The sequence below is a fragment of the Brassica rapa genome, chromosome A04 (assembly GCF_000309985.2).
Source record: "Brassica rapa cultivar Chiifu-401-42 chromosome A04, CAAS_Brap_v3.01, whole genome shotgun sequence".
NCBI lineage: Eukaryota > Viridiplantae > Streptophyta > Magnoliopsida > Brassicales > Brassicaceae > Brassica > Brassica rapa.
The window spans coordinates 2000726-2021910 of NC_024798.2; the positions used below are offsets into that span (position 1 = coordinate 2000726).

The following is a 21185-nucleotide window of genomic DNA, read 5'->3' on the forward strand; positions in this document are numbered from 1 at the left end:
TGGATTGGGATCATGTGTAAGCATTCTTCAGCTTATTTTTGGTCTAAAACACCTGCAAGAAAGAGATGAGAGACACATAGTGAAGCTAGGCTAAGGGAGATTTTACCCTACATTGATAAATCCATATCATTACCCTACTACATTGCAAAATGTTGAGAAACAATGGCTGCATCTCTCTGAGCCAGAAGAAGCAGAAAAAGTTGGGAAATACCATTATGTCAAGCATGCGGTTATGAGTATGGACCTCTTTTTTTGTTTAGCTGTTGATGAGAAAGAGACAAATCAGATTCTGGATCAAAACCATATATATAGACAAACCAATGCATGGCCATTTCATTCACAGAGCAACACCACAAGTTTGAAAAAAGACAGAAAGAGGAGGCTTTAACTCTGTCTTGCATTGATTTCATGAGAGCTGTAAGAATAAGCAAGCAGCTCTGATTCCGCCCTCTTCAATGCCATCAAAGAGGCCACTTCTTCCAACTGTAAAACCAATGCCATCAAAGAGGCCAGTTCTACAATTTTAACTAGAACTGTAGATTTACTCAACTGTAAAACCAATGCAAGTCTATATTAAAATCAGGAAAGATCATAATCTTTCAAAGACTTTACTTCATTCTAAGTTGAAGCAAGAGACAGACAGTCAGACAGAGTAAAACTATGACAAGTTCCTGAGGTTGGAGATTGTCCATCATTGACAAGGATGGAGAGAGCAACAAAATAGAGAGAGGTTAGACAGGAGAGCTAAAGTTGCCTGCATGCATGCATGCAAGTCTTTTTTTTTTAATAGACAGTTTTAGCAAAGGTTACAATCTTAACAAAAGAAGTTACCTGGATGATTCCAGCAAGGACCAAGTCCCTAAAGGCCAGTCACTGAGTCTGGGTATGTTTCTGATCATGAGGAGAAAAGCCGTAGCATAAATAACATGCTTGTGCAGGGAAACAGCTTGAGGAACAAAATCAAACCAAAAAGAAAAAGAAAAGAGACATAGCATTGAACCAAAAAACAGAGACCAGTATTACGTCCAGTGTATTGGACTAATTTCCACCAAACATAAAATAGAACATAAGAGGGTGAAAAAACACATGGTAAAAAGACGATCGGATTACAACAAAGATAAAAACCATTGGCTTATTTTGGAGGACGTTAACAATCTATCAATCGATGGCAGCTCGGCAGGGATTATTGACCACAACGGAAAAATATGGTGGCAAAACTCATGCAAAATCGACCGATCTAAGGTATGTATATAGTCCACTAGTCACTATATATATATCACACATATACTCCGAATTAATTTTCATCATGCTAATATTAATTAATAAAGTTCATTCTCTTTTAATGCAGCCATGCACAAAAGCCAACGGTACGTACATACAAAAGCTCTCTACATATATACATTTAATTATGTTCATTTTTCACATTCAAACTTATAAGTGGTCATTTGATTATAAAATTGGCATGTATATATATGTGTGTCAGTGTGTTTATGCTAATGCAGGCTCTTACTTTATACAACTTAAAGAACTTGAATGTGAAGAATCTAAGAGTGAGAAATGCGCTGCAGATTCAGATTTCTATTGAGAAATGCAACAATGTTTACGTTAAGAATGTCGAGATCACTGCTCCTGACTATAGTCCCAACACAGATGGTATTCATATTACTAATACCCAAAACATCCGAATCTCCAATTCAGACATTGGACCAGGTAATGATGATGATCCATTATTACTTATCAAAAGAAAAGATGATCCATAATATTAATATTTGATTTTATTGATCCATACATACGTATATTATCTAGTAATAATATTCATGGTTACTTTTCTGTAGGCGATGATTGTATATCCATTTAGGATGGATCACAAAATGGTCAAATCAGTAATTTAACTTGCGGCCGGTCACAGGATCAGGTAATTATTTTCCGAATACTGCTAATACTAGGTTAAAACCTACGCCTTGCGCGGGATGAACATTATATATATAATTTTTTTTATATATTATATGTTTTTAACATATTATGAAAAAAAAATATTAAATAATTAAAATGACGGTGAATATTACTTATATAATTAAATTGGTGAGAACATATAAATAAATTTGATTAATCCAAAAAATATTTTTTCTATTTGATATTGTATATAATTAAATTTAAATGATAGTAACATATATATAGTATATTTTAATATTAATATTTATTAAATATTAATTTTTGCTTATATATTTTTTTTATCAGTTGTATGTGTTATAGCAAAAAATTTAAATTACTGATAACAAATTTTCACTGTGAGAATAATAGTTTAAGTGATTTATAATATTTTAGAAAATTAAGTTGTCAATATTTTTTATCAAAAACAAATTGTTCACAGTAAATTTCAAAATTAAGATATTTATATATTTTTTATATGGTCATATAATTTAATTTAAAATGATATATATATATATATATATCTTTTACTTTAATACTTATTAAATGAGACTTTCAACTTATATGATTTTTTTTAATTATTTGTATCAAGTCATAACAAAAAATTTAAACCATGGATCACAAAATTTGAATGTGAATTTTTTTTAACAATTTTAGTAATTTATAATCGCTTTTAAAAATTCAAAATATAACATACAAAGAAAAATTTTAATTTTTATTCTATGGTTACTATGGTTTTTTAATTTATTTTAATATTTTAAAATTAAACAAATATAATATAAGACATCTTATTTTTATCAAATCTTTATTATTCAAAATCATTAATTATCATATATACTTTAGCAACATTAGAAAATTCCATAATTTTATTTAAGGAAATAATGAAGCACATTAATAATGTATTTATGGTTAGTTTAATAAAAAACTTATTATATATTTAGATGAACCAACCTATTTCTCTAAAAATTCTAAGAATCATTCTAGTGATGACATATGGCTATAAAAAAAAGTTAGATACAATGCAACAATGTTTACGTTAAGCTTTTTAACAAGGTTATATTGAGAAATTTAACAAGCGTTTTAAAAAGTTAGATACAATCTCTCTCCAATCAGAATTAAACAATAGTTATATGCACATTGGGTATTCAGATTTCTATTGAGAAATGCAACAATGTTTACGTTAAGAATGTCGAGATCACTGCCCCTGGCGATAGTCCCAGCACAGATGGTATTCATATTACTAATACCCAAAACATCCGAATCTCCAATTCAGACATTGGACCAGGTAATGATGATGATCCATTATTACTTATCAAAAGAAAAGATGATCCATAATATTAATATTCGATTTTATTGATCCGTACACACGTATATTATCTAGTAATAATATTCATGGTTACTTTTCTGTAGGCGATGATTGTATATCCATTTAGGATGGATCACAAAATGTTCAAATCAGTGAATTAACTTGCGGTCCGGTCACGGGATCAGGTAATTATTTTCCGAATACTACTAATATAAGTGTAATAAAATCAGATTTAATAACTTTTGTGTCTCTCTCTCCCTTAACTCTTGTCTCCTCCTTTCCTCCGACCTTTGAATCTTTGAGCCTCCTTTGCTCCTGTGACCAGCGATGATGCGCGTGGTCTCCGGAGGCTTCCTCTTCTCCTCTCCCTCTTTCTTTTTTTCTCCGTTTCATCCTTCTTTGTCTGCGCCATTGATATGCTTGGGCTTCTGGGGGTTGTAGATCCCGGAGCAGTTGCAGATCCGAGGCTGGTGGCCTCCGTTCTGGAGATTCGGTGAGGCGGTGTGGTGAGTGCGTAGTCGGATTTTAGGGTAAATCCCTCTCTTTGATCTGGTTTTCTCCTTTTTCAGATCTGGTGGGGTGTTTGTGCGGTGGAGGTGTGTGTTTAGTAGGTTGCTCTCTCCTTGATCTCTATGGTCTGAATCTGAAGTTTATCTTCGTGTGGAGAGGGGTGTTTTTCTCTTCGTCTTGCCGGCGCTAGGGTTCTGGTGTCTTCATGCGGTCTGCCCTGCTCAAGGGAGACGACATGTACGGTTATCTGTCGGTTCGTGCACATGGTTTGGATTGTCGTGTGGCTATCGTTTCTTCTGTGGGCTTGTGTCTGCATTTTCTGTGGCGTGGTTAGGGTTTGTCGTCTATGGCTTGCTTGTCTCCGTCACCGAGGTTGCTCTTCTTTTGCTTCCTCTCTCTCATGAATCTGGTCGAGTGTGGTCTACTCTCTTCGTGAGTGGTTAGGGATTTTGTTGGTTCCGCTTCATGTTCGCCATGCTCTAAGAAGGGTGTTTGTGAAGCGCTTAAAGACCGGAGCAGGTTCTCTGTTTTGGATCAGGTCGTTGTCTTGTAGCTCCGGTTGGGTCTGTCGGTGGTGTGGACGGCGGGGTCTCCTGGTTACGTAATGGCCATCCCAGTGCTTGGTCGGCCTCTTGGCTTGCTCAGCAGATTATTCCCTTTCTTTTGGCAGGATCCGAAGATCTCGTTTCAGATTTGTCTCCATCGCAGCCTGTGTTTGTTCATGTTGAATAAAGCTCGGCTGTCTCGTGGGTGTATTTGGTCTCTGGTCTAGCGGTTCGTGCGTGTTGGATTTGGATTAGGAGGTCATTAGCGAGCTGTTCTTAGATGGAACTTATCTTAAATACATGTTCATCGGGTACGCCAACTTTTACCAGGCTCAGGATCTCGTATTCACTGCAGTTCATCTTTTTGCGGCAAGCGATTTGTTCTGACTCTGATGGGTCCTCTGTGTGGGCTAGTTAGCTAGTTGTATTATCCCTTGCTTGTTCAGTTAGTGCTTATGTCTAGTTAGTTTAGTTGCATTTTAATTATCTGTTTTTTGTTGTCTCTATAATTCTGTCAAAAACTAAAATTGGTAACAAAATCTTAATATTTTTACCAGAAAAAAAGTCAGATTTAATAATATATGTATATCTTAACTTGATATATAGTTGTTACAAATAAATAAAGTGGATATATATACAACATATGGACCTTAATTTTTTTATATGAGAAGCTTGGGGGATGACAATTCCAAAGCTTATGTCTCGGGAATAAATGTGGATGGTGCTAAGCTCTCTGAGACTGACAATGGAGTAAGAATTAAGACTTACCAGGTAATTGGTTTGCTTTTCGTTTTTTATTGTTTTTTCACAAATGTATAAGTCTCTTGAATGGAACTTGAAATTGTCAATATATAACGACTCCCTTATTGATTTCAGGGAGGGTCAGGAACTGCCAAGAACATTAAATTTCAAATCATTCGTATGGACAATGTCAAGAACCCGATCATAATCGACCAGAACTAGTGTGACAAGGAAAAATGCGAGCAACAAGTAATTGATTGATTAATTTTATTTGGCCAAGTTTCTGATTCATTAATCATTTTTTTTAAGCTAGCCTCACTCGGCTTGAAATGCGAAATATGTTGATTAGGAATCTGCGGTGCAAGTGAACAATGTGGTATACCGGAACATCAGTGGTACGAGCGCAACGGATGTGGCGATAATGTTTAACTGCAGTGAGAAACATCCATGCCAATGTATAGTGCTTGAGAATGTGAACATCAAAGGAGGAACAGCTTCTTGCAAAAATGTCGTCAATGTTAAGGATCAAGGCACCGTTTCCCCTCAATGCCCTTAACTAATTATCAAATTATGTAATTTACATAGATACATATACTATGTATTTACATATCTGATTCTTGAGATATGTAGAATATTAAAGAACTAATATATGGTTAATATATATACAATAGTCGAAAGATTTGTTGTCTAGTGTATATACATAATCAATAGTGTTTGATTGTTTGTCAACTTTTCATGAACGGAGTGAATAAGATTATTTTAAATATTAGTTATAAACTTAAAGTGGAAATATAATCAAAATTTCATAAAGTGGTTTGATTATTTCAAAGTAATAATTTCGTTAAAGTCAGGTCCCACAAAAAGTTTGGTAAATAAAAATTACCACAGAAACCTACAAATTAAATAGTTGTCTATACACCAAGTCACATGCCCCGAGTTTGTGCCTATGTCCCTCAAAAACTGAAACTAAAATGTTAGTGTGTGTTTCCTATACTTATTATATAAAATAAGCTGTTAAATACCAAAATTAACCAAAATAACTCGTTTTCAGTGACTTCTTGCTTTGTGGCCTACTTTCCTATAAAGGTCTACTGAATAAACTTTTGATGTATATAATTATAATCCAATATGATACTAATGTCTTTTTTTTTTCTATAATGCCGTTGGTCTCTAATCTCAACGGGTTTAAACATAAAAGTTGACAAGAACTTTTGCTTTTTTTTTTGTGTTTTTTCAAATATTTATCATTAAACATCAGAGAAAAATCTCAAATCAATGTTCGTAGAATAAGGTACATACAAAATGACATCTTAAAAGTTAATGAGATTACATAATGTTAAGAGCTTAATCGAAGAATATAGCTTTACCCATTTTCTTACTTCACTTCTTGCTTTGCTCTTCCGCGGCTGCTGCCTTACCCTGCTCCTCCACTGTTGCTGCCGTCGCTGGAGGAGGAGGTGCGGCGACCGTGAGGACGCCAGCATCAATGCAGCTACGGCACTTTCTCTCGACCCAACCTTCGATGTCGTGGTCTCCGGCGTTAGATAAATGACGGCCGCCGCAGAGCCGAGCGAAGATGCTTGCTAAAACGGATAAAATGGTGATGACGGCTAACACGACAACGAGTGTTTCTATTGAACGGTGGTCCGAGCTATGACTCGGCTGGTCTTGGGGAGGTGGGTCCACGTATATTGTGGTTGGCGTGGTTGTGGTACCCATTAGATCATCCAGTCTTGTCGTGACTCCGAACATGAGAGTAAGTGAGAGGGAAATAGTTTCAGGTGAGCTTGCGGAGGTAAGGGTTCAATACTTGGAAGTGGAGAGTGTTGTTACCTAAGGGTGTGGACTGGTTAATTATAGAGTAACTGAGCCATAAGTCATGTACAGTAATTAGGAGAAAAACTAGTGGAGTAATAAAGACAAAAAAAAAAAGAAAAAAAGTTTAGCGTAATTTGCTTCGCACTTCCAAAACAGTGAGTAATAAAGTTAAGTATATACCTCTATTTAAATTAATGGGTTATGCTTTCGGGGATGTTAAATTGTTTCCATCGGATTTAGATTTTCACCTTTGTATGTTCTTCGGTTTCATCAATTAAAATCAGTTGGCAGAATAAGAATAAGAGAGATAAAAATTATTTTCATCTGATTGGCAAAAATAAGTAGAGATGAGTAAAAAATTAATTCTCCCTAGAAAAGTTATAGCTATGTGATTTTCAATCACACCTAAGTAGTTATACAGATCTGACTTTATAATAAAATAAAGCATTACAGACTTATGGTTTTAAACTTTTAATTGTCATAATAATTATATCCTTTTATTTCCTGTAGGATTTTCTATATATGTACTCAACTGATTCTCATGCACTGGCTTAAAAACAATATTCACGTCACATGACTCATTTCAACGTCATCAAATTATATAATTGGATAATCCAAAAATTAAAAAAAAATAAGAAAACAAGACTAAGTATGTGATAAAATTAAATTTTGCAATTCCCAACTTGTTCTCAGTGTGTGTAAAAACCAAAATCACATGCATTTGGCAAAACCAAGAGGTAATTTTTTTGTTGTCCCATCACACATTAATTACCCTCTCTGCCACTTCTCGTCTGCTTCTTGTCAAGCCCCCTTTGACTCAAATTTGAGCATTATTTATTCTGACAAAATAAAACGTGATCATCGTGAATTATATATATATATATATATCCTTGGTTTAACTATATATTCCTTCCGTTTTTGAAAATAAACTTTTCAAAGTTTATTATTGTTCCACAAATTTTTTTTTTATTTAAAATATTTTTATATATTTTTAAAAACATTAATTATTAATATTCGAATTGATTAATTTTATTGAGTTATTGAAAAATATATTAAAAATATAAACATTTATTATATTCTTAATAAACATAAAAATTCTAGAAAATATATTTTTGGTTTAACTATATATACAGAGATTCATTTATATATATATTTGCTAAAATTTGGAGATTCATTTATTATTACAAAATATAACTACATATACATAGATTTAGATTTAGATTCATTTTATCTATGAACTCACTAGTAACTGAGTTAGATTTAGCCTTTGTCTTTATTTGACTGCAAACTCTTGTCAGGTGATATCAATGGTGGGGTTTGTTCATCTTGTTTTATATGTGCCTCTTCTTATATATATTTTTAATATATCAATGTGTCAGCTCAATAATTTTTTCCAGTACAAAATATCTAATTTTTACCAGAAAAAAAAAGAAATTGGAAAAAGAATCTGGTGAACTAATAAAAAAAGGATCGGCAGATTACATAAATATTTGAGCATGAGTTAAGAGAGTATTGGCTTCTAAATCTAAACCCAACAAGAGGGTTTGACGGAAATGGAGCAAGAGGTTTTCGTGATCGATATATCTTTTGACGCATATTGATAAGGAATCTGAGGTACATCTAAAGCATAGAAGTATGCAAGTGAGGTGATTACATATTTGTGCGAACTGTATAATGATAATCTATACCGATTCTGAGTAGGATATCTGAGGTTTTGTAGTTATTTGTCCTTCGTTTTGTTTGGATTACCAATCTTATTATTGGTTTGCTACCATAAATATCTTTTAACCGATTATCCGTTAAAATATTTATTTCAAACAGATACTTGGTTCGATTAGTAAAATAAATAAAAATGTATGTTTCATTACAAAATAAAAAAAATATATTTTTAAATAATGTATTCAGTGAATAATAATATTATAAAACTTGCATAGATAATATTAATTACATAATATATATAATTATTTAGGTGTGCAAATATATATATATATATATCGTATTGGATATTTGATTTTTTAAATTCTAATATTTTTGATTCGATTCATTTTACGGGGTATTAGATATTAATATTTGATTTTATCCGTAAAATTATGAATATTTAGCAAAACGGACAATTGGCTTTATATCAATTTTATGTATATTTTGTTCACTCATGATTCTGAGTATAACCAAGTGACATTAGATTGAAATCTAAAAGAAAAACAATTTTAAAACTACTACTTTTATTAAAATACTTATTAAATTGTTAAATTGTTTAATGCTCTAAAATCTAAGATCATGATTAACCCCAGTCTTTTAACTGGGGTTCTTAGCTTCGGCTAAGAGACGGTTCTTGGTTTTTTAGATTTTAATTAAGAAAAATTAAGAATCATCTATTAAATAAGAGATATAAGAGTCGTATCTTAGCCGGAAAATATTAAAAAAAACAAAAAAAAAAACCAAAAGTGTCAAATTATTAGTTAAGAATTCTGGCTAAGAGATCTTGGTTAATCATTGCCCTAACAGCGGTCATTTTACTATTGCACCAGCCATTTAAAAAAAAATCAGAAAGTCACATTCTTTGAGATATGTTTTCGTTTGGTCTGTTCAGGGTTTCCGGTATAGGAAATATATTAGAAATCGTGTGTAAAATTGGATTTACATTGGGTACTAATTATACTATCAATAAACCGGTGGATATCATATTGAACTACCACCTTTAACAAAATCAACGGTGGCGTTGCCATCTACCACGTGCGCTAAGTTTTGGCGCTGCGTTATGGCCGTTGAAATAATAGCCTAAGGTAGACTCTAGTAATATCATCAGTGTCTTGCACTATATTACAATTTTCGTAGAACGGAGGGAGTATAAAAGAAGAAATTAAGACGTTGGACGTATACGAAAGAAGACTTTTAACTATAACAAGTAATCGTCGTTGGATATCTATGACGTGAGGGGAAAGATAGACCACTGATATTTTAATCAGACGTAGACTATAAACCCACTAGCCATTTTCTTCTCAGCTTCCTTGTCTTAAAGTTTAGAAAAATAAAAACGTTGGACTTACAAGAGCGAAGACTTAAGCGTAGACTCAACTACTCCCAATCACTCAAGAGGCGATGGTGGCTGGAACGGAGAACATGGAGGCGGTACCCGCGGATAAAGGTGGCGAGATATTGAAGCCACGTACGGACAAGAGAGAATATCGGAAGATTGTTCTCAAGAACTCTCTTGAGGTGTTGTTAATCAGCGATCCAGAGACTGACAAGGTAAGATCGATTCATGTTCTTGTTTTGCTGCTTAAAGAACAAAAAAGAAATGAAGTTTATTGTCTGTGTACGTGCGTGCTCTTAGTGTGCTGCTTCAATGAACGTTAGCGTCGGATCGTTCTCTGACCCCGAAGGACTGGATGGGCTAGCTCATTTCCTTGGTACGTTAAATGCTTTTCTTCGTATAAAGATTCAATCTCTATGATAGAATTTGCAGAATGAGATTGCAGAAGAATAGAGAAAATGAATTAATTCTATTTCTCATAAGAAACTTTAATAGGTTTTGGTTACCAAGTAAATAGAAAAATTCATTTGAAATTGGTTATAAAAGTCAAAAGACGTTAGAAGTGGCTAATAACCACGTTTTTAAGTGAACAGTGTCCGGATACTTGTTTTTCTGCTCATTACAACATCTAAACGACCAACGCAAGTTTCTTAAAACGATCACTTTGATGCTGAAATCTGTTTTTTTTTAACTGTTTCATTGTTCTGTTGCTTTCATTCTAACAACTAATAAAGTTTTTTTTTTTTGGTCTAACAACTAATAAAGTTGAGTCTAATAGACAGTTATTTATCTACTCTTCCATGTAAAAAAAGATGTTGAGTTTAATGTTGGTGATATTGTCTAGAGCATATGCTGTTTTATGCAAGTGAAAAATATCCAGAGGAAGATGGTTACTCCAAGTATATCACTGAGGTACTAATATTGTTCTTCTCCAGCTCTTAAATAAAATCTTGATCATAGTTTGATGTCTGGCATCGGTATCTTGGGATATGCTTATTGGAATTATTATTTTTATCTGTAGCATGGAGGGAGGAAAAATGCTTATACATCCCGTGAAAACACAAACTACCATTTCGATATCAACACAGACTCTTTTGATGAGGCTTTGGACAGGTAAGACGTACAATTATTATTATTTTTTTCTGTTTTGTGTACTACTTACAGTGTTGGATTCTTATATTTCCTTGTTATTTACTAACCAGGTTTGCACAGTTCTTTATCAAACCACTGATGTCGGCTGATGCCACCATGAGGGAGATCAACGCTGTCGACTCTGGTTAGCTTCTTGATTTTCTTGATAACGACTTTCATGTTACAATTTGTATTCTAACGAGTTCTCTGTAACGCAGAGTATCGGAAAAACTTGTTGTATGATTTTCGGCGATTGGATCAGGTATCCATTTAGTTATTAATTAGCACTGATCTTACTGATTACCTATGGAAAGGAAAGTGCATAAGAATGAACAATGAGGATTTTCTTTGAACTTGTAATAGTACTCATATCTAAAAAGCCATGCACAAACCCACAAGCATGTTGATGTATATCTAGCATCTGACGCTGAGTGTTTTGTACTCCTTTTTGGTTCACACAGTTAAAGAAGCATCTAAGTAGAGAAGACCATCCATATCACAAGTTTAGCACAGGTTCATCTCCGACCTATTCTTGATTGGTGTGTTAACTATTTTGCTAACACACCAGTATCTATTTTGCTAAGAAAGTAATATGATTTCTTAGGGAACATGGAGACTCTTCACGTATGGCCCGAAGCAAAAGGAATTGATACAAGGAATGAACTGTTTAAGTTCTATGACAAGCACTATTCCGCCAGTATCATGCATCTGGTTGTTTATGGAAAGGGTAGGTGTTAAAGCTAACCCAAACCTCAAGTTTCTTTAATTTCTGATTATAAAAATGTAGTAACATATATAGCCATTGTACCTTTTTTTGCTCTGGATGTCTTCAGAAAACCTTGATAAAACTCAAGGTCTAGTGGAAGAGACGTTCCAGGAAATTCGAAACACCAACAAGAGTATCCCTATATATCCTGGTCAGCCGTGTACTCCGGCCCTTTTGCAGGTTTTTGTTCTTTATTTCTGTTCAACATTTATTTCAGCTACCATAATGCTTCTTACATGGTATCTTTGATGGTGCTTTTTTCATTGGTTCTAGGTTCTTGTGAAGGCTGTACCTATAAAGCAAGGTCACAAGCTTACCGTTTCATGGCCAGTAACACCTAGCATCCATCATTATGAAGAAGCACCATGCAGCTACCTTGGTCATCTAATTGGTCATGAAGGCGAAGGAAGTTTGTTTCATGCGTTAAAAACCTTAGGTAGGTTTACTTTGGTGCCAAACTGATAAATGTTTTAGTACATATTCTATCCGAAAGAGGTAATAAACTGAAAACAGTTCTAGTGTTCAGCTCTTTGTTTTTGATTCTCAAAATGAAATCCTACCATCTATTGGAGGATAAGCTATTGCTGCTAATAGCCAAGAAAATCTTAAAGATGGGTTGTCTTCTCTCTATATAGTAGTCTTGCTTATGGTTTTTCCTAATACTTGCAGGTTGGGCAACTGGACTGAATGCCGGTGAATCAGACTTGACTATGGAATATTCTTTCTTCGATGTCTCAGTTGATCTTACTGATGCTGGCCATGGTAGGGTTTTGTATTCTTCCTTGTTTTCTAAAGATATTTCTACAAAAATTTGGAACAACTTTCTTATGTTCTACCACTTTGTTGTTACAAAAAGAAAGACAGATGCTACCACTTTGCCTGATGTTTTTACTCAGTACCTGATATTATCTGGATTTGGTTTTGATTTTGTGTCTTGCTTGGTTAACAGAGCATATGCAAGATATTTTAGGGTTGTTGTTCAGACACATTAAGCATTTACAACAGTCTGGTGTTTCCCAGTGGATTTTTGATGAGGTATTCGTATAATTAATCTTGCTAATACTCCTCTTCATTCACTGTCCTTAAAGAGTTTGATAATTTTTTTTTATTTTTCTGTTGTTGAAGCTATCTGCAATTTGTGAGGCAGAATTTCATTATCAAGCCAAAAGAGACCCATTTTCTTATGCAATGGCTATTTCAAGAAACATGAAGGTAATAGTATCTTTTTAGTTGTTCAATGACTTCTCATTCTTTTGGTCTCATTTAAGCCTCTTATATATCTAGTTCTGGTTGATATATGTGTGGCCTTTATAGTGAACAAAAATGTTATACTTCCTTTTGCAAATGTGCTTTAGATATACCCAACCAAGCATTGGCTCGTTGGATCATCACTACCTTCAAGATTTAATCCAGATTTTGTACAAAAGGTTCTAAATGAGCTTTCTCCAAGCAATGTTAGGTAAGTCTCTTTTGTTGGAATGCTTCTTTCACAAGAAAACAATGACCTAGCGTTTTCTTTGGCCGGTTTTAGTTATGCAGCGCTTAGACCTGAATGTATTATGTTAGAATTACATTCAAGCATTGTAAATCCGAAGGCTAGTTGTGTTGCAGAATCTAATGCCATTATATTTGTAGAATATTTTGGAGATCAAAGAAATTTGAAGGACAAACTGACGAGACTGAGCCATGGTACAACACTGCTTATTCTTTTGAGAATATAACCGAGTTCACCATTCAGGTTGGCTTTTGATATATCAGTTTCTTTCATGTGCTCAAATTTGTTATTTGTTTGATTGAATATTTTACTACTACTACGGAGGAAGTAGTTCAATCTATACTTGTGCTTAACAATTACAGGAATGGGTGCAGTCTGCCCCTGATGTAAAGCTGCATCTACCAGTACCTAATGTCTTTATTCCAACAGATTTTTCACTAAAGGATGTTAAAGATAAGGTTTAGTTCCATCACTCTAGTTACTTATTACAAATGTCGTATAATGTTTTAGTGTATGAAGCATGTTCATGTTGTTTAACAAATTTCTGGAACAGGACATCTTTCCTGTTTTGTTGAGAAAGACATCATTCTCAAGAATGTGGTACAAGCCTGATACAAAGTTCTTCATACCGAAGGCGTATGTTAAGATAGATTTCAACTGCCCCCTTTCAAAAACTTCTCCTGATGCTGTAGTTCTTTCAAAGATTTTTGTTTGGTTGCTAGTGGACTGTTTGAATGAATATGGTAAGATTTATAGATAGACCTCCTAGTTTAATTGTTTCAACAAGAGTAAAGTTATGAGACTTCTAGTTTTTTTTTTGTTTATATCATAGAAAAATGAAAACTATTATGTCATCATTACTTCTATGTTTCAGCTTATTATGCTCGGGCTGCTGGTCTTTACTATGGATTAAGTCTTTCGGGCAATGGTTTCGAGGTGTGTTTATTAAAGAATTATGACGTCTCCTTGCCTTTGCTTAATGAGTTTCATGTTTGACTAAAGTGGTTCTCATCTCTAGCTCTATCTTGTTGGCTTTAACCACAAATTGAGGATCTTGTTGGAAGCTATCATGCAAAAGATTGCAAAATTCGAAGTTAAACCTGACAGGTTTTCTGTTATCAAGGTAACCTTGTCCTTTTTTCTTCATTAGCACTTATAAAGTTTCCTCAAAGCATGATGCATCCAATAACCCTTGTTACCATGTTCACTGAATCCATATTTTGTTGCTTCCTTAATAGGAAACAATCACCAAGACATACCAAAATATCAAATTCAAACAACCATATGAGCAAGCAATGAGTTACTGCTCAATGGTGTTACAAGATCGCACTTGGCCTTGGACAGAGAAACTAGATGCTCTTACTCATTTGGAAGCTGACGACTTAGTCAACTTCGTTCCCATGTTGTTATCAAGGACATTTGTTGAGTGCTACATATCAGGTACCAATCTTAATCTCCTGTATGATTCTTTGGTCTCTAGTCCTTTTGTTTTTACGTTCTTGTACACATTGTGGTGTCAATTATATATATACAACTATTTTTCAGGAAACGTTGAGAAAAATGAAGCTGAGTCCATGGTCAAGCATATTGAAGATGTTCTTTTTAACGATCCAAGACCTATTTCTCGTCCGATATTTCCATCCCAGAGCATGACAAATAGGGTTGTAGAGCTAGGGAAAAGAATAAAGTGCTTCTACCATCAAGAAGGCTCAAACCCTAGTGATGAAAACTCTGCCCTAGTGCATTATATTCAGGTATAGTTAGCCTTGCATGGCTTATAAAGTTTCTCTTGTAGATCATGTTACTTAAAAATTCTTTGTTATGAACAGGTTCATCAAGATGAATTTGCAATGAATATCAAACTTCAGCTTTTCCGTCTCATTGCAAAGCAAGCTACATTTCACCAGCTTAGATCAGTGGAGCAACTTGGTTACATCACTTCACTTAATCAGAGGTGTGCATTGGTTTCTCTGTGTGTGTGAATATTATGTTTTATGCGTAACCACATTTTCTGTAACACAGCAACCACTCTGGTGTCTATGGTGTACAGTTCATTATCCAGTCTTCAGTTAAGGTACCAACTTTTATTGCCTCTCTATCACTCAAAACTTTGTATATTTAATGCATATATACTTACTTGACTTTTTGAGTTTACCGTTAATAGGGTCCTGGACATATTGATTCAAGGGTTGAGTCACTACTCAAGGATCTTGAGAGTAAACTTTACAATTTAAGCGATGAGGAATTCAAGGTGAGATAGCCCAACCAGATACTATATAGATTTGCTTAAGAGAAACATTGTGGTAAAGAGAGGTGTCCCTCCCACACTATAAGCCTCTAATTGACATGCTTTTTGCTCAGAGCAATGTAACAGCGTTGATAGACATGAAGCTTGAGAAACACAAGAACTTGAACGAGGAATCTTCGTTTTATTGGCTAGAGATTAAAAACGGGACATTCAAGTTCAACCGAAAAGATGAAGAGGTAATAGACATTAGCTGCTCATAAATGAGAACCTGTGACTTACGAAACGCCAAATTTGTTAGTCTACCAACAAAGTCTTGAAGCCGTTGACACAACTTCTTGAGGGTTTTGTTTTGTGGTTAGGTGGCTGCACTAAGAGAGCTAAAGAAGGAAGAACTGATAGATTTCTTTGACACATACATAAAAGTAGACGCACCAAAGAAGAAATCGATGAGCATATGCGTTTATGGAAGCCAACATTTGAAGGAAATGGCGTCTGACAAAGACGAAGTTGCATCACCATTCATAGAGATTGAAGACATTGTTGGTTTCAGAAAGTCTCAGCCACTTTATGGGTCGTTGAAAGGATGGAGCCAGCTAAAACTCTGAGAAGGTCCCAAACTATTTGCAAAGATATGCATGAACAAACACTCATATACCAAAACAATATTGTATGTAAACAAAACAGTCTTTATCATCTATCATTCAAAAACAGAGTTTTAGAATCGTTTCGTTTTAATACAAAACAAAACATGTATTCATCATATATGTTTAAAAAAAAACATGTATTCATCATAGAACATAACTTCTTTTTAATTATATTGTCTTCTATCGTTTCGTTTTAATACAAAACAGCACATGTATCATCAATCATCATAGCATATAACTTACCCTTGTACATATGTTAGAGATTCCGACAGCTTATGAACATGTTGTTGACTCTATTATACAGAATCGGCAGATCATTGTTAGCCCCAGGCCCCCAGAAGAAAAAAAATCAAGAAACACAAGTAAAACAAAGAAAATAATAATCAAATTCTCATTAACATCCAATAACTTTTTGGAATCCAGAGATTGTTACAATGTATCACAAAATTCATAGGAACATTTTTTGCAATAATAAAACAACAGAAAAAAAAACTTGAAAATATCAAAACATTGGCTCATCAAATCTCTTCTTCAACCAAAAAAGTTATAATAATTCTATAATATTTATATTATTTTTTTGTGATAAATCAATCAAACAACAGAGAATAACAAGAGATCCCTGGCATCTTCAGACCCTTGACCTTGAGAAGCCTTGAGGCCGCAACCAGAAGCAGTTCCGGATCCTCCTAACTCACCAACCAACCCGGTAGAATCTTGACCCGACCCACCCAAAACTCCACCTCCCATTAAATCGGTGACACCATGATGGTGATGATGGCTGTCGGAAGGAGGATGGTAATAGAGACGCGCCGTCTGAGGACAGTGAGAATGAAACCTCGCCGCTATTCTCACCCCTGCATCCAACATCTCCGTGTATTTCCCCATTCTTGAATGATCTTTTTATCTTTATTTTTTTATTTTTTCTTGTTCTCTTTCTCGTGAAGAGAGAGAAGAGATGTAGACAAATGATGATGAAGATTTCGTTCCCAAGTTGCGTCAAATTTATAGGTTGTAGGAAAAGCGAACGAAGTATCCGCTATCTTTATTCTGTTTCATATGTGCCCCTAAAGTCTGTTTTTATTTCGTTTTTTTCTGTTATTTTTTCCAGACAATGAGACTAATGCAGTTAACTACTTCGGGTTTAAATTAGTTGTCTTTAAATATTTTTACACAAACTGAAAATAGTTAAATCTTTAATTTTATTTGTATTTGATTATAAATTTTTATAATTTTAAATTTACATAAAAGATAAATTAGTGAAAAACTATGATATATAATTAAAAAATTTATCTAGATGTTTAATTTGAAATGGAAAAAATATTAATCTTAGATTTTATCTGTTATAGATATACAGTAACACTTTTTAAAAACCAGATAAATATTAAATTATTAGGGTACTTAATTTCAACTTCTTGGAAAAAATTTGGGACTGCAAATAAATCTATAAAGTATAGGGTCGAAATTAGGGGAAACTGAAAATATTATTCTGAGATGTAAATTTACCGTTTTTTGGTTTTAAGGAACCGGTTTAGCCTTTCTTGACAACTTCCTTCTCAAAAATTTTATTGGTTAGTTAGCAAATTTATTCCACGTTTCAATAGGAAATTAATAGTTGACAAAAAGCGTGTTTTTGAAACCGCAATAAGTGGCTTGAAAAGTAAGCGTTTACTTAAAAGATTCTCGATGGATGGACTAATATCATCTACTTTTTGGACTTGCTTTTAAGACAATTGGAATTCAAATCAGTAACGTAGGGTTTTTATTAGGAGTAATATTGTCAAATTATAACTAGCAATAAAACATATATCATGTTTCCACTATCAACTTATAATTACAAAAAATATACTATTGTCAACTGATTTTTTGGAGGAAAATTATAATTAACCATAATTAAATATCTAACTAAAAAAAAGTACTTCTATTATTAATGTAATATATACTATAATACTTGTAGTAACCAATCAATGAAAAATGAAAATACTTTTTCTTCTTCTTCTATTATCAACTACCAGCAATCTGATTTCATTTTTACCACCTTCTTCTCTGACACTATTACAATACGATCATCACTAATTTTTCAGTGTGTTTTGTATTTATCGTCTCTTTACACACTATCTATTTTTCTAATCAATATCTATTTTTCATAATTATTTTCACCTCATTCATATTCATATTCACATTCATCAGTAAACCACCATCACCATAGCCATGAAATCTCCGGATCACGACGATGTTACGGTCGCTCTCATTTGTATCTTAAGTTCTCGGTTGTACTATGATATTTGGATAATATGTATTATGCTATTTCGTTTATTACTATTTTATTTAATATGCTTCATATTATGTATTACATACATATTTTGATATTTAGGTTAGGGTTTATATTTCCTTTTATGATTTAGTGATTAGTGTTTTGTATTTATTTTATGGAAAGTGGGTAAGCATTATCTCCTTCTTGCAATCATAAATACTTCAAAATTTAAAAATATGTACTATGTTATTTTGTTTGTTATTATTCTATTTGATAATGTTTCATATTATGTATTATGTGCATATTTTGATATTTGAATTAGGGTTTACAATTCTTTTTAGGGTTTAGTGATTAGTGTTTTGAGTTTAGTTTATGGAAAGTTTGGGTTTATAAAAATTATGTTTTATGTTATTTGTTAATTTTGGGCATATATAGTAGTATAATATATTAAAACTATTTTATAATTTCATTATTGTGAGCTATACCATTTAACATGATTTATTCTATTTATTTTTATCTTCTTCCATAACATTATCTCTTTTTCCAATCACCGCAGTCATAGCATAGCATGACCACCATCACAGTCGTAGTAATCTTTGCATGAAAGATGACTGCTTCTCTTGGATTAATGGCCTTTGTTTCATCTGTATTCACTCTTACTGTATTCATCATCTTCATAGTTACCGTCACCGCTGTTGCGATAACCACTATCATCGTTGCGTTAACCACTACCGCCGCAATTTATCGATCACTATTTTTTTCTTTATTATTGGCAACCGGTTCAAACGAAAGACAAAATTGGGAAAAAATGCACAAATGCTACGAGATCTAATAATGTCAAAATCAATACTATATTTTTAATTTTGCTCCCAAAATTGGTTATTACACAAATTAACCCTTTTTGTATGTGTGTTTATTGGGTTGTCTAGGTCCCTAGCTTAAAATTTGAGGTCAATCTAGCTAATTCTTTTTTAAATGCATAATGTTATATATTGCTTCATGATCATGGCATTTTAAACATATTTAAACTTTCAGATTGCTTACTCTTAAATTATGAAATTTGAATTACTTATAAGGTAAACTAGCTCGTCCGCCATTTTTTTTTCTTTAAGTAAGCAAATCAATTTGATACTTATGATTTATACTCACTTGCCAATTTAAATTGATCATTTTCTCATTATTATTGAGATCTAAAATAAACTTCTTGCATATCACATTTACTAGATTTGTCACCAAAGAAATTTAAATGGGATTTATAAGATTAGTCATTAACTAACCTTGGCTCTAATTTCTTTTACTTATTTCTGGGTAAGTAGAAACAGAGCCGCTTATCGATGTAGCGTTCTAGGCCATATATATATACAGTGAAACCTCTATAAATTAATAATGTTGGGACTACACCAAAACTATATGTTTTTATTAATTTATTGATATACTAATTGAACCAAAAATTCAATTTGGGACTATAAAATTATATTATTTTATAGAGATTTTTAGTGTATATTAATTTATAGAGTATTAATTTAAAGAGGTTATATTGTATATACTTAGTTTTCACTTCCTTAACCATGCCATACAATTTAGATTTTCTCTATATAATCATAAGGTTGCAAAGGGATGTGATATTGTGTGTATACCTGCTTCCAGCAACGTCTTAGTTTTCTCATGGAAATTGTGTGTAGATTTCAAGTTTCAAACAATTTGTACGATTATTCTATCAAATTATCTCATTTTTTTCTTTACATATATACATGACCGACCCTTAGATTTTGGAGGCCTTAGACGACTTTTATAAAAAATTCATTGAAAAATCAAATTTAAGAAAATTTGGGGACTTTTTTAAAAAAAATTGAGGGCCTATGCTCATATAATTAGCGGCCCTGCATATATAATTACAACAAAATATTCCATGCCATAGTGAAGAAAATGGAAGTTGAGTTTCATTATTTAGGCATGGACATCCGGGTCCTCGGGTCGATTCTTGTCGGATCCGGTTCTTTCAGGTCTTGGAAATTTAGACCTATATAGGTATCTATAATTTTTTGGGTCGGTTCCGAATCAGGTCTTGTATGGTCTGGGTCAGTTCGGATCGGTTTGGATCCATAATTCTAATACTCGTAAAATATTAGTAATTTTCAGGTATATTTTGAATTCGGGTCGGTTCGGATATTTAGGATTCGAAAAGGATCCGAAATACCCGAACTAGACCCGAAAACTCAAAAAATACACGAAAACTCTAAAATACCCAAAATTTTATCCAAAATCAGACCCAAAAACCCAAAAGATACCTGTATACCGGAATTATATTTTCTGAAAATCTAAAATTTTATCCGAAACATGAAATTATACCCGAAAACCCAAACCTAAAACTTAAAAATATATCTAAAACACCAAAAAATACCCAGTCACCCATATATACAGTAATTGTTTGGTACTTCGGATCAGTGGCAGACCCAGAAATATATTTTACCGGTGTCATAAATAAATTATTTATGAATTTTAATATATTTTAATAATAATTGTTTAAATTAATTTTTTTATTAAATATTGATTACATATAATATTGGATTGTCAAACTGTTAACTAAAAAAAATACAAATCTTCTGGTTAAAAAAAAAAAAGAAAAATCTTCAATTTTGGCTTAGAAACCCACGTAAATATATAAAAACAATAACTAAAGTGAGCTGTGCAACCCAAATATTAATTTGGGTCCAAATAAAAATGTAGAAAACATATTGGGCTTTTGGCCTGTTACAAAAAGAAACAA

At 33.1% G+C, this 21185-nt stretch overlaps 3 protein-coding genes and 1 pseudogene across 3 annotated transcripts; 2 read left to right on the forward strand and 2 right to left on the reverse strand.

The window, feature by feature from the left end:
- The first annotated feature begins 3319 nt into the window (after positions 1 to 3319).
- On the forward strand, positions 3320 to 5721 carry LOC103863327 (annotated as a pseudogene).
- A 404-nt stretch (positions 5722 to 6125) lies between these two features.
- Positions 6126 to 8723, reverse strand: LOC103863041. Its single transcript, XM_033290585.1, has one exon. It carries the CDS (start codon positions 6781 to 6783, stop codon positions 6412 to 6414), a length of 372 nt encoding a protein of 123 aa, XP_033146476.1. The 5' UTR covers positions 6784 to 8723; the 3' UTR covers positions 6126 to 6411.
- Positions 8724 to 9862: 1139 nt separating this feature from the next.
- On the forward strand, positions 9863 to 16338 carry LOC103863042 (insulin-degrading enzyme-like 2). The gene is made up of 26 exons (XM_009140784.3): positions 9863 to 10098; positions 10184 to 10259; positions 10728 to 10795; positions 10905 to 10996; positions 11086 to 11159; positions 11233 to 11276; positions 11476 to 11527; positions 11619 to 11741; positions 11848 to 11960; positions 12054 to 12216; positions 12450 to 12542; positions 12730 to 12815; positions 12906 to 12992; positions 13136 to 13239; positions 13416 to 13518; positions 13638 to 13733; positions 13829 to 14018; positions 14150 to 14211; positions 14294 to 14398; positions 14514 to 14715; positions 14821 to 15029; positions 15105 to 15229; positions 15298 to 15349; positions 15440 to 15526; positions 15637 to 15759; positions 15883 to 16338. The coding sequence occupies exons 1-26, from the start codon at positions 9949 to 9951 to the stop codon at positions 16126 to 16128; spliced, it is 2925 nt and encodes a 974-aa protein (XP_009139032.1). The 5' UTR covers positions 9863 to 9948; the 3' UTR covers positions 16129 to 16338.
- A 197-nt stretch (positions 16339 to 16535) lies between these two features.
- LOC103863043 lies at positions 16536 to 17812 on the reverse strand. The gene has a single exon (XM_009140785.3). It carries the CDS (start codon positions 17050 to 17052, stop codon positions 16759 to 16761), a length of 294 nt encoding a protein of 97 aa, XP_009139033.1. The 5' UTR covers positions 17053 to 17812; the 3' UTR covers positions 16536 to 16758.
- Between the last annotated feature and the right edge of the window lie 3373 nt (positions 17813 to 21185).